Source organism: Rhinoderma darwinii, chromosome 3, assembly GCF_050947455.1.
Source record: "Rhinoderma darwinii isolate aRhiDar2 chromosome 3, aRhiDar2.hap1, whole genome shotgun sequence".
In the NCBI taxonomy this organism is placed as follows: Eukaryota; Metazoa; Chordata; class Amphibia; order Anura; family Rhinodermatidae; genus Rhinoderma; species Rhinoderma darwinii.
The window spans coordinates 214,566,661-214,580,809 of NC_134689.1; the positions used below are offsets into that span (position 1 = coordinate 214,566,661).

The window sequence follows — 14,149 nt, forward strand, 5'->3', positions numbered from 1 at the left end:
CATGCTCTTTGCAATAGGAGTCATTCGTCCAAGTGAAGGGTTCCTTTAGACATGACTGGTATGAAAGGGTTTAAATTTATGAGAATGCTCAAATCCAGTATGGGTACAGTTAGTTTACGGCGAGTAACACGTCAAGTAGGGAAAAATAGCTTGGTTGTTATGGAAAACTGGTCTAAAACTGTATGTAAGTGAGTGAGGTTAAGAATGAAGGACTTGCAAGCTTCTATTGGCTATGTGATCATATGGGTCATGTGATATGGAGGAAGATCCTTGATGTGGAATCCAGTGGTGCCATATTTTCTTTTGTGAATATGTGGAGAACAGTAGGTCCTAAAGAGTTGAAACACGGTCTAAACCTTCGGAAGCACGTGATTTACTTATGTGCCAAATTTGGTGCAGATTGGTCCAGTCGTTTGGCCGGGCATAAAGAACAGACAACAGAAATTCATTTTTATATATAAAAGATACACGGATCTCACCAAGAATAAACATATACTTTATGAACTATTAAATGATTATAATTCTGACATACAATAAATGGATTTTACTTTTTCTATCTATGGGAAAACATTTTGAAGTCAAAACTTTGCATTATTATTCAAAAAACAAAGTAGATGTTATTGTAAGACTTACCTGTTCCTAGAAACATGACATCATACTGTCCATCTTCTGCTTGTACTCTGTCGGCAACAATTTGTTTTAAGTTGTATTTTCCATCAACCTTTACAAGAATTGGCTTTTTATGTACAGGTCTAATAGGTTCGTACATCAGAGGATGACTCCTAGCAAAACGCAAAGCCTCATCTGGATAATCCTTGGTAGTTCCGTAATGACCTCCATTCACTTTGCTTGGACACTAGATTGAAGAAACAAATTAAACAAGACAATGATTTCTTAAATCTGTATTGGTAAAACATACTTATCTGTAGCATATATGTTTAGAAACTGCATCATTGGGTAATACAAAAATAAAATTGCACACTACTATCTTAATGGGGTGGTCCGGGCATGCGACTGTTTTTATACTGATGGCCTATCGACAGGATAGGTCATCAGTATATGATCGGTGGAGGTCTAACACATGGACCCCGCACCGAACAGCTGTTCTGGTTGCCTCCGGGCCTCAGAAGTTATGCAGTATTTGGTGCCGGAAGCAGATGGTTCCGTGCACTGTATAGCGGCCATGCTGGGTTACTGCAGCTCTGCTCCTATTCACTGCGGAGCTGCAGTACTGTAGCACAGCCACTATACAGACTCATCTGATTCCGGCACGACCACTGCAAAACTTCCAGTGCCGGAGGCAGCCGGAACAGCTATTCGGTGAGGTGTCCGGGTGTCTGACTCCCACTGATTATATACTAATGTGATGTATATACTGATATCCTGTGAATAGGTCATCAATATAAAAAACCGCCCTATGCCCGGACAACCCCTTTAAAGTTACAATAGCTAGCAAAAACTGGCAACACACGTAGTCAATATAACAAGTCAACAGGGCTGGAAAATGTTCCTTCTTAAAAAGAATCTAACACTGTTAAGGTTCCCTCGACTAAGGCATTTGTGTAAGGTATTTGTGTCAAAGCTGAGCTACCAGTTATAATTGCACTCTAATGACTCTCCAAGGTGCCAATCAGACGACCAGGACAACTTAGACTCTTCTTGTTTCTTAGTATTTAGTGATGCCCTCATAGTTGACTTGTGACACTTCTCAGTGCAGATGAAAGGGTGAGAGGGCTCTCAGGGGTGAGAGGCATACATGGCAAGCTTTTCCCAAGCCCCATGAATATTATACATTCACAACCACTAGTTCACTAGTTCAGTATTATTAAGTCATCTTAAAGTATTACAGTAATCAATATTAAGGAATCTGTCTTGGTGATTGGTTTTCTTCTGAATGACAACTTATGCTCAACCACAGATATTCTGAATGTGGATATCAATTTAAATATGTCATAGAGTTCACAGAATATTTTTTTTATTGTTATAGTAACATGACTACTGTCTATACTTACTTTTCAATTTGTCCAATGACGTGCCCTTTCTGAGAAGGATCAACTAGCTATATATTTATACCTCCAAATACTCACATGAATATTTACAAGATTAAAACGTCATACCGCCAACACACTCACTGTTCCGTATTGAGTTCTCATAGCTTAATTAAAAGTCGTATGCAACTTGATTGCCACTTGGCATTACATTAGTTCGATGTGTCATGCCATTCCACACTGAATAATTTAGCTCAGCTGGAGGCAAAGAAATAGCAATAAATGATTGCAGAAAGCTGGTAGTTATTTTTGCCACATTGAATATCTTTTGTGAAATTAGTTGAAATTATGTTGTCTGGATATAGATTGAAATACTGCTAAAAAAAATCTTACTGAGCCAGGTCTTGGGTAAGGGACTTTACCCTCATACATTGTCCAATGGTATTCTGGTCCTTCCTTGTGTGCATAGGGGCCATTAAATGCTTCACGTATGCTGGCCATTTGATAAACACAAACTGCATAGCCTTTAAAAATGTTGCTGGAAAAAAAAATATAGTGTTTAAAATTTTTATTAAACAAATTTCAAAAAATAAAACAAGTTACAGGAGGAAAAAAATAAGTTTGTGTGCATGAGGCTTTACACTATAATACATTCTCTGTATAGATCGATCGATAGAAATCTATCTATCATCTATCTATCTATCTATCTATCTATCTATCTATCTATCTATCTATCTATCTATCTATCTATCTATCTATCTATCTATCTATCATCTATCTATCTATCTATCTATCTATCTATCTATCTATCTATCTATCTATCTATCTATCTCCTATTCTATCTGTCTCATATCTCCTATTCTATCTATCTATCTATCTATCTATCTATCTATCTATCTATCTATCTATCTATCTATCTATCTATCTATCTATCATCTATCTATCTATCTATCTATCTATCTATCTATCTATCTATCTATCTATCTATCTATCTATCTATCTATCTATCTATCTATCTATCTATCTATCTATCTATCTATCATCTATCTCCTATTCTATCTATCTCATATCTCCTATTCTATCTATCTCATATCTCCTATTCTATCTATCTATCTATCTATCTATCTATCTATCTATCTATCTATCTATCTATCTATCTATCTATCTATCTATCTATCTATCTATCTATCTATCTATCTATCTATCTCTATCTCTCTCTGTCTCTCTCTCTGTCTCTCTCTCTCTCTCTATCTATCTCTCTGTAGATAAGGCCACAGTGCCCTCTGTAGATAAGGCCACAGTGCCCTCTGTAGATAAGGCCACAGTGCCCTCTGTAGATAATGCAACACACCCCTAGATAATGCCAGTGTCCTCTTCAGATACTGTCACACACCCACTTGTAGATAACGCCACAGTGCCCTCTGTAGAGGCTGCCACAGTGCCCTCTGTAGAGGCTGCCACAGTACCCTCTGTAGAGGCTGCCACAGTGCCCTCTGTAGATAAGGCCACAGTGCCCTTTGTAGATAAGGCCACAGTGCCCTCTGTAGATAAGGCCACAGTGCCCTCTGTAGATAAGGCCACAGTGCCCTCTGTAGATAAGGCCACAGTGCCCTCTGTAGATAAGGCCACAGTGCCCTCTGTAGATAAGGCCACAGTGCCCTCTGTAGATAAGGCCACAGTGCCCTCTGTAGATAAGGCCACAGTGCCCTCTGTAGATAAGGCCACAGTGCTCTCTGTAGATAAGGCCACAGTGCCCTCTGTAGATAAGGCCACAGTGCCCTCTGTAGATAAGGCCACAGTGCCCTCTGTAGATAATGCAACACACCCCTAGATAATGCCAGTGTCCTCTTCAGATACTGTCACACACCCACTTGTAGATAACGCCACAGTGCCCTCTGTAGAGGCTGCCACAGTGCCCTCTGTAGAGGCTGCCACAGTGCCCTCTGTAGAGGCTGCCACAGTGCCCTCTGTAGATAAGGCCACAGTGCCCTCTGTAGATAAGGCCACAGTGCCCTCTGTAGATAAGGCCACAGTGCCCTCTGTAGATAAGGCCACAGTGCCCTCTGTAGATAAGGCCACAGTGCCCTCTGTAGATAAGGCCACAGTGCCCTCTGTAGATAAGGCCACAGTGCCCTCTGTAGATAATGCAACACACCCCTAGATAATGCCAGTGTCCTCTTCAGATACTGTCACACACCCACTTGTAGATAACGCCACAGTGCCCTGTGTAGAGGCTGCCACAGTGCCCTCTGTAGAGGCTGCCACAGTGCCCTCTGTAGAGGCTGCCACAGTGCCCTCTGTAGAGGCTGCCCCAGTGCCCTCTGTAGAGGCTGCCCCAGTGCCCTCTGTAGAGGCTGCCCCAGTGATGTCAGGGGCTTGCCCAGAGCTAGAGTCCCAGGCAGAGCGCTAGTAGGCTCTTCCTGGGACTCCAGCTGTGCTCCTGACATCACTGGGACTCCTGCTCTGGGGAAGCCCCTGACATCATTGTCGATGTATGGACAGCGATGTCAGAGGCTTCCCCAGAGTCCCGTAGCAGAGCCGATAATATCGCTCTGCCCGGGACTCCGCTGTGGGGAAGACCCTGACACACTGTCCATATATGGGCAGATATGTCAGGGAATTCCACAGCGTCCGGGAGCAGAGCCTATACTAGTGCTCTGCCCGGGACTCCGTTATGGGGAAGACCCTGACACACTGTCCACATATGGGCAGCGATGTCAGGGAATTCCATAGAGTCCCGGAGCAGAGCCTGTACTAGCGCTCTGCCCGGGACTCCGGCTCTGGGGAAGCCCCAGACATCGCTGTTCATATGTGGACAGCGATGTCAGGGAATTCCACAGAGTCCCAGAGCAGAGCCGACACCAGCGCTCTGCTCGGGACTCCGGCTCTGGGGAAGCCCCAGACATCGCTGTTCATATGTGGACAGCGATGTCAGGGAATTCCACAGAGTCCAGGAGCAGAGCCGACACCAGCGCTCTGCTCCGCTCTGGGCAAGACCCTGACACACTGTCCATATATGGGCAGCGATGTCAGGGAATTCCACAGAGTCCCGGAGCAGAGCTGACACCAGCGCTTTGCTCGGGACTCTGGCTCTGGGGAAGCCCCAGACATCGCTGTTCATATGTGGACAGCGATGTCAGGGAATTCCAGAGTCCCGGAGCAGAGCCGACACCAGCGCTCTGCTCGGGACTCCGGCTCTGGGGAAGCCCCAGACATCGCTGTTAATATGTGGACAGCGATGTCAGGGAATTCTAGAGTCTCGGAGCAGAGCCGATACTAGCGGCTCTGTGTCCCGCGGGCCGCAGATGACAGCCCCAGGGGCCGCATGCGGCCCGCGGGCCGCGTGCTTGAGACCCCTGGCTTAAGGGCAATGCTAAAAATGTAGTTTTAGTTGATTGTTACTTGTGTATTTTTTTTTTAAATTAGATATTTTTGTAATGTCTACTATGATTCTGCTGTGCTAAAAAGGCAGCAAGTTGTACAGCTAATCCTTGTTACTAATATCACAGAGTAGCCCCAGTCTTTAACTTTTAGATCTGGCACCAATAGGATAAATCTACCAAGACCAAAAGATAGATGTGAATGATAAACTGATACTTTTAGGGTATGTTCACACGACCAAGTTTCAGACGTAATTCGGGCGTTTAATGCCCCGAATTACGTCTGAAAAAACGGCTCCATTACGCCGACAAACATCTGCCCATTACTTTCAATGCTTTTTACGATGTACTGTGCCGACGACCTGTCATTTTACGCGTCGCTGTCAAAAGACGGCTCGTAAAAAAGACGGCTCGTCAAAAGAAGTGCAGGACACTTCTTGGGACGTAATTGGAGCCGTTTTTCATTGACTCCATTGAAAAACAGCTCCAATTACATCCGTAATGGACGCCGCAAAAAACGCGAGTACGAGCAATTACGTCTGAAATTCAGGAGCAGATTTCACCTGAAAACAGCGCCGTAATTTCAGACGTATTTTGCGCTGTCGTATGAACATACCCTTATATTCACACAGAGCTACTTTGTTTGCATTAAAAACATATATTCATTATTTGTAACTTCATGAATTACAGTACATCTGATTCTGATCTAGAATGTTCCTTACTGTTTCATTATATTTCCAGGGAACTATTCTGGATGTTGAAATAATTATAAGCGCATTTAAAGGCTATTTTTTTTTTAAATTAAAACAATGTATTATAGTGTTAGTGCAACTTTGTAATTGTTTTTTTTTTTTTTTAAATGTTTACTTTTTTGAGATACAGCTTTTCTGTACCCTTTATACACAGAAGCAGTATCTTGGGCTGGAACCTGATCCATCAGGTCAGCAGAACTGACTGCTTTGGTGACAGCGGGTCCTGCATGTGTCTCTAAGGGTATGTTCACACGGCCTATTTACGGACGTAATTCGGGCGTTTTTGCCCCGAATTACGTCTGAAAATAGCGCCTCAATAGCGCTGACAAACATCTGCCCATTGAAAGCAATGGGCAGACGTTTGTCTGTTCACACGAGGCGTATATTTACGCGCCGCTGTCAAATGACGGCGCGTAAATAGACGCCCGCGTCAAAGAAGTGACCTGTCACTTCTTTGGCCGTAATTGGAGCCGTTATTCATTGACTCCAATGAATAGCAGCGCTAATTACGGCCGTAATTGACGCGGCGTTCAAGCGCCTGCACATGCCGGTACGGCTGAAATTACGGGGATGTTTTCAGGCTGAAACATCCCCGTAATTTCAGACGTAACGGACGCCCTCGTGTGAACATACCCTTACAGGCAGAATCCACTTGTTATCTTTACATCTAAGTTCATAACTGATCGATATCAGCTGGATCCTGGGGATCAGAGACATGCAGGACCCACTGTCACCGAAGCCGTCAGTCCCGCTGACCAGCCGGATTCGGGTTTCAGCGCAAAAAGCTGTAACTGAAAGGCTGGGTTCACACGACCTATTTTCAGGCGTAAACGAGGCGTATTATGCCTCGATTTACGCCTGAAAATAGGGCTACAATACGTCGGCAAACATCTGCTCATTCATTTGAATGGGTTTGCCGATGTACTGTGCAGACGACCTGTCATTTACGCGTTGTCGTTTGACAGCTGTCAAACGACGACGCGTAAATTGACTGCCTCGGCAAAGAAGTGCAGGGCACTTCTTTGCAACGTAATTTGAGCCGTTCTTCATTGAAGTCAATGAAGAGCAGCTCAAGATTTACGAGTGTCACAGACGCCTCGCATAATACGAGGAGCAGCATTTACGTCTGAAACGAGGCAGCTGTTTTCTCCTGAAAACAGTCTGTCTTTTCAGACGTAAAAGCCTCTCATCGTGTGCACATACCCAAAAAGTAAAAAAAAATGTTTTCATGAAAAAGTTGCACTAAACACTATAATCCATTGTTTTAGCAAAAAAAAAAAAAAAAAAATATGAAATCACTATAAAGATGAAAAGGTGTGCAGCTTTCAAATACTTTGTGTTTCACCACTTTCAAGATGATTGTTTGCTGTCAGTGAATTAGGACACTTTTGTTTACATTCACAGGCTACAAACCTGTCCCTGTACTTGTACTTAAGTACCATTAAATACTGGAAACAATATATATTCATTTCTCACTTAGTTTTCTTTGTAATGCTCACCTTGTGGTACTGAATAGTGCAAATATCTCTGGGTTCTTTGCATCTCTAGTATGCATTAAGAATACATCCTCTATATTTGACAAAAAAAGAAAAAATATTACTATGTTAACGAACATAATTTAAATTTAGCTTTGATAAACCTGTCATCTATTACACTAAACCTTTTAAATAAAATTAGCCTCGACAATTTTTTGCTGGAAATTAATTTAATTAATAATATTTTTTTTATAGTAAATTAATATGTAAATCGTCTTTTCACATCTCTTCCTGTTTGACAGCCAGACAGTCTGGGCATGGTTTCAGTCAAACAGGTGGACTATAAGCTCATATCTGGTGTTTGTGATATCTACAAATACAGAAAGCTTTAAATCTAAAAAAATAATTTTCTTTCACTGAATTGTCCAATAACTTAGGATCCCACAAGACTAGAGGCAGACTTTAGATAAATACTTCATTATCATTATTCTTCTGATTAAAAAGCAAAATGATAACATATTTGAGCTACTACCTATATATTTGTATAGACTTACAAAAAAGAAGGCAATTTGTTTTGTATTATATAGTTGAAGATATGGTGACCATTCATTGTATTTGCCTTTAAAATATTTTTGAATGTTTGCATCATTATAAAATTAATTTAAGCTCTAATTATAATATAGCAAAGTCATATACAGTAGATATTTAATGTCAGAAAATGACTAATGTCTCTAGTAAGGGGCGCAACTACGAAAGACTGGGCTCCATAGCAAACTTTTGACTACCCCCTACCCTGGGTGCCACACACAGCCGCCCCTTGTAGATAGTGCCCCGTGTAAATTGTGCCATACAGCCCCTCATAGACTCTGCCATACAGCACCCCTGTAGATTCTGCCATAGAGCCTTCCCCTGTAGATTGTGCCATACAGCCCCCTGTAGACAGTGGTATACAGCCTTTAGATAGTGTCACACCTCCCTTGTAGATAGTGCTACCCTTCCCCCTGTATATAGTGACCCCCACCCCCCTTGTAGACTGTGCCATATAGCCCACCTTGTAGATAGTGCCCCCACCTTCCCTTTGTATATAGTGTCATACAGCCCCCATGTGGATAGTGCCCCCCACCCTGCCTTGTAGATAGTGCCTTACAGCCCCCTTGTTGATAGTGCCCCTCACCTCCCTCTTGTAGATAGTGCCATACAGCCCCCCTTATAGATAGTGCCATACAGCCCTCCCCCATAGATAGTGCCCCCCAAACGAATAAAACAAAAAATATATATACTCACCTAGGCCCCGTACCCGCGACGAACGGAGCTGCTCTAAAGCATCAACGCCGAGGGGATCCTTGCGTAGGCCGGTGGGATCCATTGATGTCATCACGCCGAACGTGGCCTGTAGCCTAGTAAATCGCAGAGCACGGAGGGCGGCACAGGCCCCCTCATGCCACGGGCCCCGTTGCAGCCACTATAGCTGCTACAGCGGTAGTTACGGCACCGTCATATGAATAGATGAGTAAAGGATACTGGTTTTAGCACTTTCTTATATAATATCTTAGTCATCCTCCTGATTTAACAATACTGTGGAATGTTGAAAGATAAATTCTGTTTGGAATTAACTGACTATGCTGCTATTTTCTTTTTCTATATATCAATTATTCATGGTTGTAAAAGGCAAAACAAATATAGAAATTGCAAAAAAACGGAAAAAAAAACCCAAAAACCATGCTTACCAAGTTCATCAAAATGTGTGTCAATCCCATTACGACCAGGCACTGAACAGGTCAGTCTAGCTTTAAGAAAAGTGGTCCACTTGTTTACCATCATTCTTTGTCCTCCAACATCATTCTAAAATAATAATTAATTAGTTATTGTTTTGTCTCCTCACACAGGAATTAACTGAAAAGAAAACTAAAGCCTGTCCTTTAAATCTTTCCCCCTCCCTGCAGATAATGAAAATTTAGGTGGAAAACGTTGGTATTGCTTAAAACTAAAAATCGAGCCAAAATGATCTTCTTATATGTCATAGATCCATGTGAGAATGGGCCGCCATTGATGTCTAGAATTACATTGATTTGAATATACTTTTGCTTACAATATTATGTCAGATTTACTGGAATAAAAAGGAAAAGCAATATTCAGAGAACTTTCATTCTGGAAATAAGCGGTGGTCACAGATCACAGCTTTTACCATTGTGATCTTCTCATAAAAACTATTCCAAATGCCTACAAGATGGTTAAATAAAATAAGCAATACCAAATATTACTGTGAAACCTTATAGAAGATTACGTTGTCAGACCTACAGTATTCTGCAACATTTATATTATACTATACTATAATATTTTACTTACCGCACAGACTCGTCCTACTCGAGAATAAATAGCTTGGACTCCATCTCCTTCTATTGCTTTTTCAGTGTAAAAGAAGTAGATTTTATTGTCATCCTTGTCTTCATTGTCTGGAATCAAGTAGGAACCTACAAACTTTGGCTCTAAACAAAAACATGAGAATAAGTAGTAAATGAGAAAGGGGCAGCACGAAAAGGAAAGTTCATATTCAGAAATTGTTTCGAGTTTATCTATGGTATAGGGAACAATTTAAAACCCCACAGTTTATTATCTAAAATAATCAGTCTATCAACCACTTTCCTAAAAAGAAATTCAAGAGGTATGTGAAAAAGATAAGTATTAAGAAAATTGTATGCTACTGTATCCTGCTCTTTTTTTAAGATCCAGTCCCTGTTTTATAAAACAATAAAAAAGAAATCCATGCCAATCTGCTTAGACTTTTTATAATTCACCTTTTAATATGCGATCATCATCATGCTCTGTTCTTATATATGGCAGATGTCCCATGCTCCTGAATATAGTAGCATCTCTTCCCCAGAAGTCATTGTAAAGGCCAACAAATAATTCACCACCTGCAGGGAAATAGTGTTAGCATATAATGTTTTATTTGTCTATTCAGCATATTATATTATTGTAATTTTTATTAAAATATTTAGCAGATCAACCTGTTGTTTATACAAAGGCTACAGAAATATCAGGGAGCTGATATGTGGTACATTCTATCTATGCAGTAAATGTGTCAATATGTTGTGGCACCATTTTTTTTTTAAACTTATATTCTATCATTTGTTTCTATCTATCTATCTATCTATCTATCTATCTATCTATCTATCTATCTATCTATCTATCTATCTATCTATCTATCTATCTATCTATCTGTCTGTCTGTCCCTAATGTACAGTTTCTGTCCATATCTATTTGACTATCTATCTGTCCGCCTCGGCATAAAACCTTTTTTATGCTTATTACATTTTTCACTGGTATACAGTTATATAAGGTGTATACTTTTGATGTAGTTGGTTTCTCATTTATACTGTGCATTCCTATACAAGTGAATGGCTGACATGGTTATTTTAGTAATGAACAATGCAGCATCTCACTTACTTGTGGAATCCATAAAAAGAAACTCATGACATCTTATATAGTGAGGCTTACAGAACATTATTTTTTAATGATATAATTCAGAATAATGAAGATAGCATTAAGTTCATGAGAAAGAAAGAAATAACTAAAGTGAATGGCCACTAGATGGCAAGCCTACATTAGAACTAGATTTGAATGGTAGACCGACATTATTATCATAGATGAACTAGTGTATGTACCACAATATACTAAGTTAGCCATGAATCAAAACAAATTAAAATATGTTTAAAACAAAATAAAACACGCTGATTTTTAAATAAATTTATCAACAGGAATTATTAGGACCAAAAAAACATTGACACCCGAACACCAGATCTACATATCTTTGCTGAACATCTCATTTTAAAACCATGGGCTGTAATAAGGAGTTGATTTCCCACCATTGCTGTTACAAAAGCCTCTAACTTTCTGGGATGGCTTTAGAGTAGAATTGGGAACATTGTTGTGGGGACATCCTCTCAGCCATAGTGGTATGGGACAAAAATTTGTCCTTTTCATGTGATGGACACACAGGTGCCATGCTTGTTAACAAGACACAACTCTATAACTGTAAGGCCTTTAAATTTATGATGTATGTTTAGCGTGTAAACCAGGAAAGCTCCTGATGTACACACTAAATGTGTCTATAGGGGTACAGTAGCACAACTGAGTCTATAAGAGAGTCCTCACTGTTGAGTGTTGACCAGAATCAGGACACACTGAGGGGATTAGATGCAGCATCTACATGTAAGGGGGTGATTCTAAAGTGAACTGTCTTCCCTGTGCATCTTTCATGTTTAGTGGTATTTTTCTTCTGTGTTATCCTGTGTATGCCTGTCATATTATTAGCAGCCACAAGGTGTCACAGCAGGACGAGTGACTGAGGAGACAGAGCTGGGTGACAGGAAGTGGAAGTCAGTGAGAGCCATGTGACTCGGGGGGGAGGAGATAAAGAAGACTTGTGTGAGAGAGTGGGAGCACAGTGACCAGGCTGCCGCCATTTGTAGGAAAGGATCCTTGGCTCAACGTTCCTGGAGGAGGACTAGCTGTACATTCACTACAGCTCAGCGGTGTCAGGAGACACAAGGGAAAAGACGTTGTCTTCTTCAACAGAGGAGCAGAAATCAGAGGTAAGGGTGGTATGCCGCGTGGTAGTGAGTAGCTCTCGCTCTGACCCGCGGAGGCGCACGCGGTAATATATCCGCCGGACTCATGCCGTAGCCAAAGGGCGAGGGGCATAGCTTCCACCTTTGGGGATTCCGCAGTGTGAGTGGTAGCACCACAGTGATCCACGGAGACGGCCCATTTCCTTCTTGAGACCCGCCGGGCCGGGTCAGTGAGCGCCAGGCGCAGCCAACCAAGTGCGGGTGGGGCTCCCACAAGGGCGAGTGCCTCAGCTACTGAGAGACTTGATTTGAATACTGTATTGTTGTTATTTGGCCTGTTTGAAATTGTGATTTTCAGTAAACCGTTGATTTGAAAAGAACTGAGTAGTGTTGTGGTGTCCATGTTTAGTCTTACCTAACATACAAATGTAGTAAAGTTTAACTTGACTCTGATAACTTGCTGTAGCGTGATGTCGAACAACAAAAGCCTTTGAAAGGTCGTTGAAAAAATCAAGTTAAAGATTCCTACATCTGTAGAATGCAGCAGACGTTGATTAAGCTCTTTTCTTGGGGTGTCCCCATACATTTCATCATGTAGTATATACATATGTTTATCAATAAGAACAAGCGAGAGCAGCTAACTGTTCATCACACTGATATTAGAAGTGGTAACTTTGGAAAAAAAATTGATGCTAGTTTTTAATTCAAAAGGACGTCGGAAATAGAGCTCGAACATCAGGGTCCTGAATCCTTTTCAGCAAACAAACGGTTTGATTCAGCACTTTATGAAACAATCTTAGGACTTTATTGTAGAAGCATGAATTTTAATGTTTCTACAATAAAGTCCTAAGATTGCTTCATAAAGTGCTGGATCATACCTTTTGTTTGCTGCTGTGGAAGACGCCTGAGCCAGGGCGAGGTCCCTGCACTGGATCACTGAAGACGCTGGACACCGGTGAGCTGGAAAAATCTTGTCATTTTACCCCTGAATACTTTTGTCTCATTGTCGATAAAATTTCACTTACATTTTAGTCATTTTATGTGTTTACTTCTTCCCTGATTGTAAAGCTTTGCCTATTATATTGGTGCTATATACAGTAACATTTTTATATGATTATTATGCCATAGTTCATTTATAATCATATTATTGTACTTGCTTTCAAGATCATACAAATGGCAAGTGAAGTTAAAGACTGTAAAATTTTAAAAAAATCAAACTGCTGTTCATCATCACTATCGAACTGATCAGATTTGAGGTCTGGTCAGATTTCATGTACCATCTGATAACATTTCAAGATGTTCACTTAAAAAAAAAATAATTTGGACTATTCAGTTTTCCTTCTTTAGTGTGCAGAATGTTTAGGCTGGGTTCACAAGTCGCAGATTTTGTTGCAGACTTGATGCATATCTTACCCTTTTGCATTGCAAAGGGTAAAATCTGCAATGAAAATTTACGACAAATCGGTGACTTGTGAACTCAGCCTTAGAGTGTTTAATTCCACCAAGTAATACTTACCAAATTATTCAAATTATTTGAATTGCGTGTACAAGCACAGATATATTTACTTTTTGATAACCACAAGATATTTTTTTTTATGATGACTGTTTAGGGCACAGTTTGAATTACTCAGGACTCTAAAGGACATTGTGGACATAGAGTACACAGTATTCCCTTTCTCTTTATTACTTGTGTCAACAGGGACACAAAATTCCTGCTGATAGGTGGACCTGTAAACAAGTGACTTAGGTTGTTCTATCTTTATCCACTTAAATACAAGATTTGCCTGCCAAAAGTAGATTTTATAGAGGCTCTGTCACCAGATTATAAGTGCCCTATCTCCTACCTAATCTGATTGTCGCTGTAATGTACATAACAGTGGTTTTTATTTTGAAAAACTATAATTTTTTAGCAAATTATGAGCAATTTTAGATTTATGCTAATTCATTTCTTAATGACCAACTGGGCGTGTTTTTAATTTTTAC

The 14,149-nt window shown here is 40.8% G+C and overlaps 1 protein-coding gene across 2 annotated transcripts in view; it reads right to left on the reverse strand.

The window, feature by feature from the left end:
• Window positions 1-14,149, reverse strand: part of SEMA3E (semaphorin 3E) — a 151,858-nt gene that overhangs the window by 23,700 nt on the left and 114,009 nt on the right. For both annotated transcript variants that reach the window (XM_075857366.1, XM_075857365.1), the window contains exons 6-11: window positions 10,391-10,510; window positions 9,942-10,081; window positions 9,323-9,437; window positions 7,620-7,689; window positions 2,382-2,526; window positions 634-856 (exon numbers count right to left, since the gene is read on the reverse strand). In XM_075857366.1, the coding sequence (XP_075713481.1) occupies window positions 634-856; window positions 2,382-2,526; window positions 7,620-7,689; window positions 9,323-9,437; window positions 9,942-10,081; window positions 10,391-10,510 (813 nt within the window). The remainder of the gene's footprint in view (window positions 1-633; window positions 857-2,381; window positions 2,527-7,619; window positions 7,690-9,322; window positions 9,438-9,941; window positions 10,082-10,390; window positions 10,511-14,149) is intronic.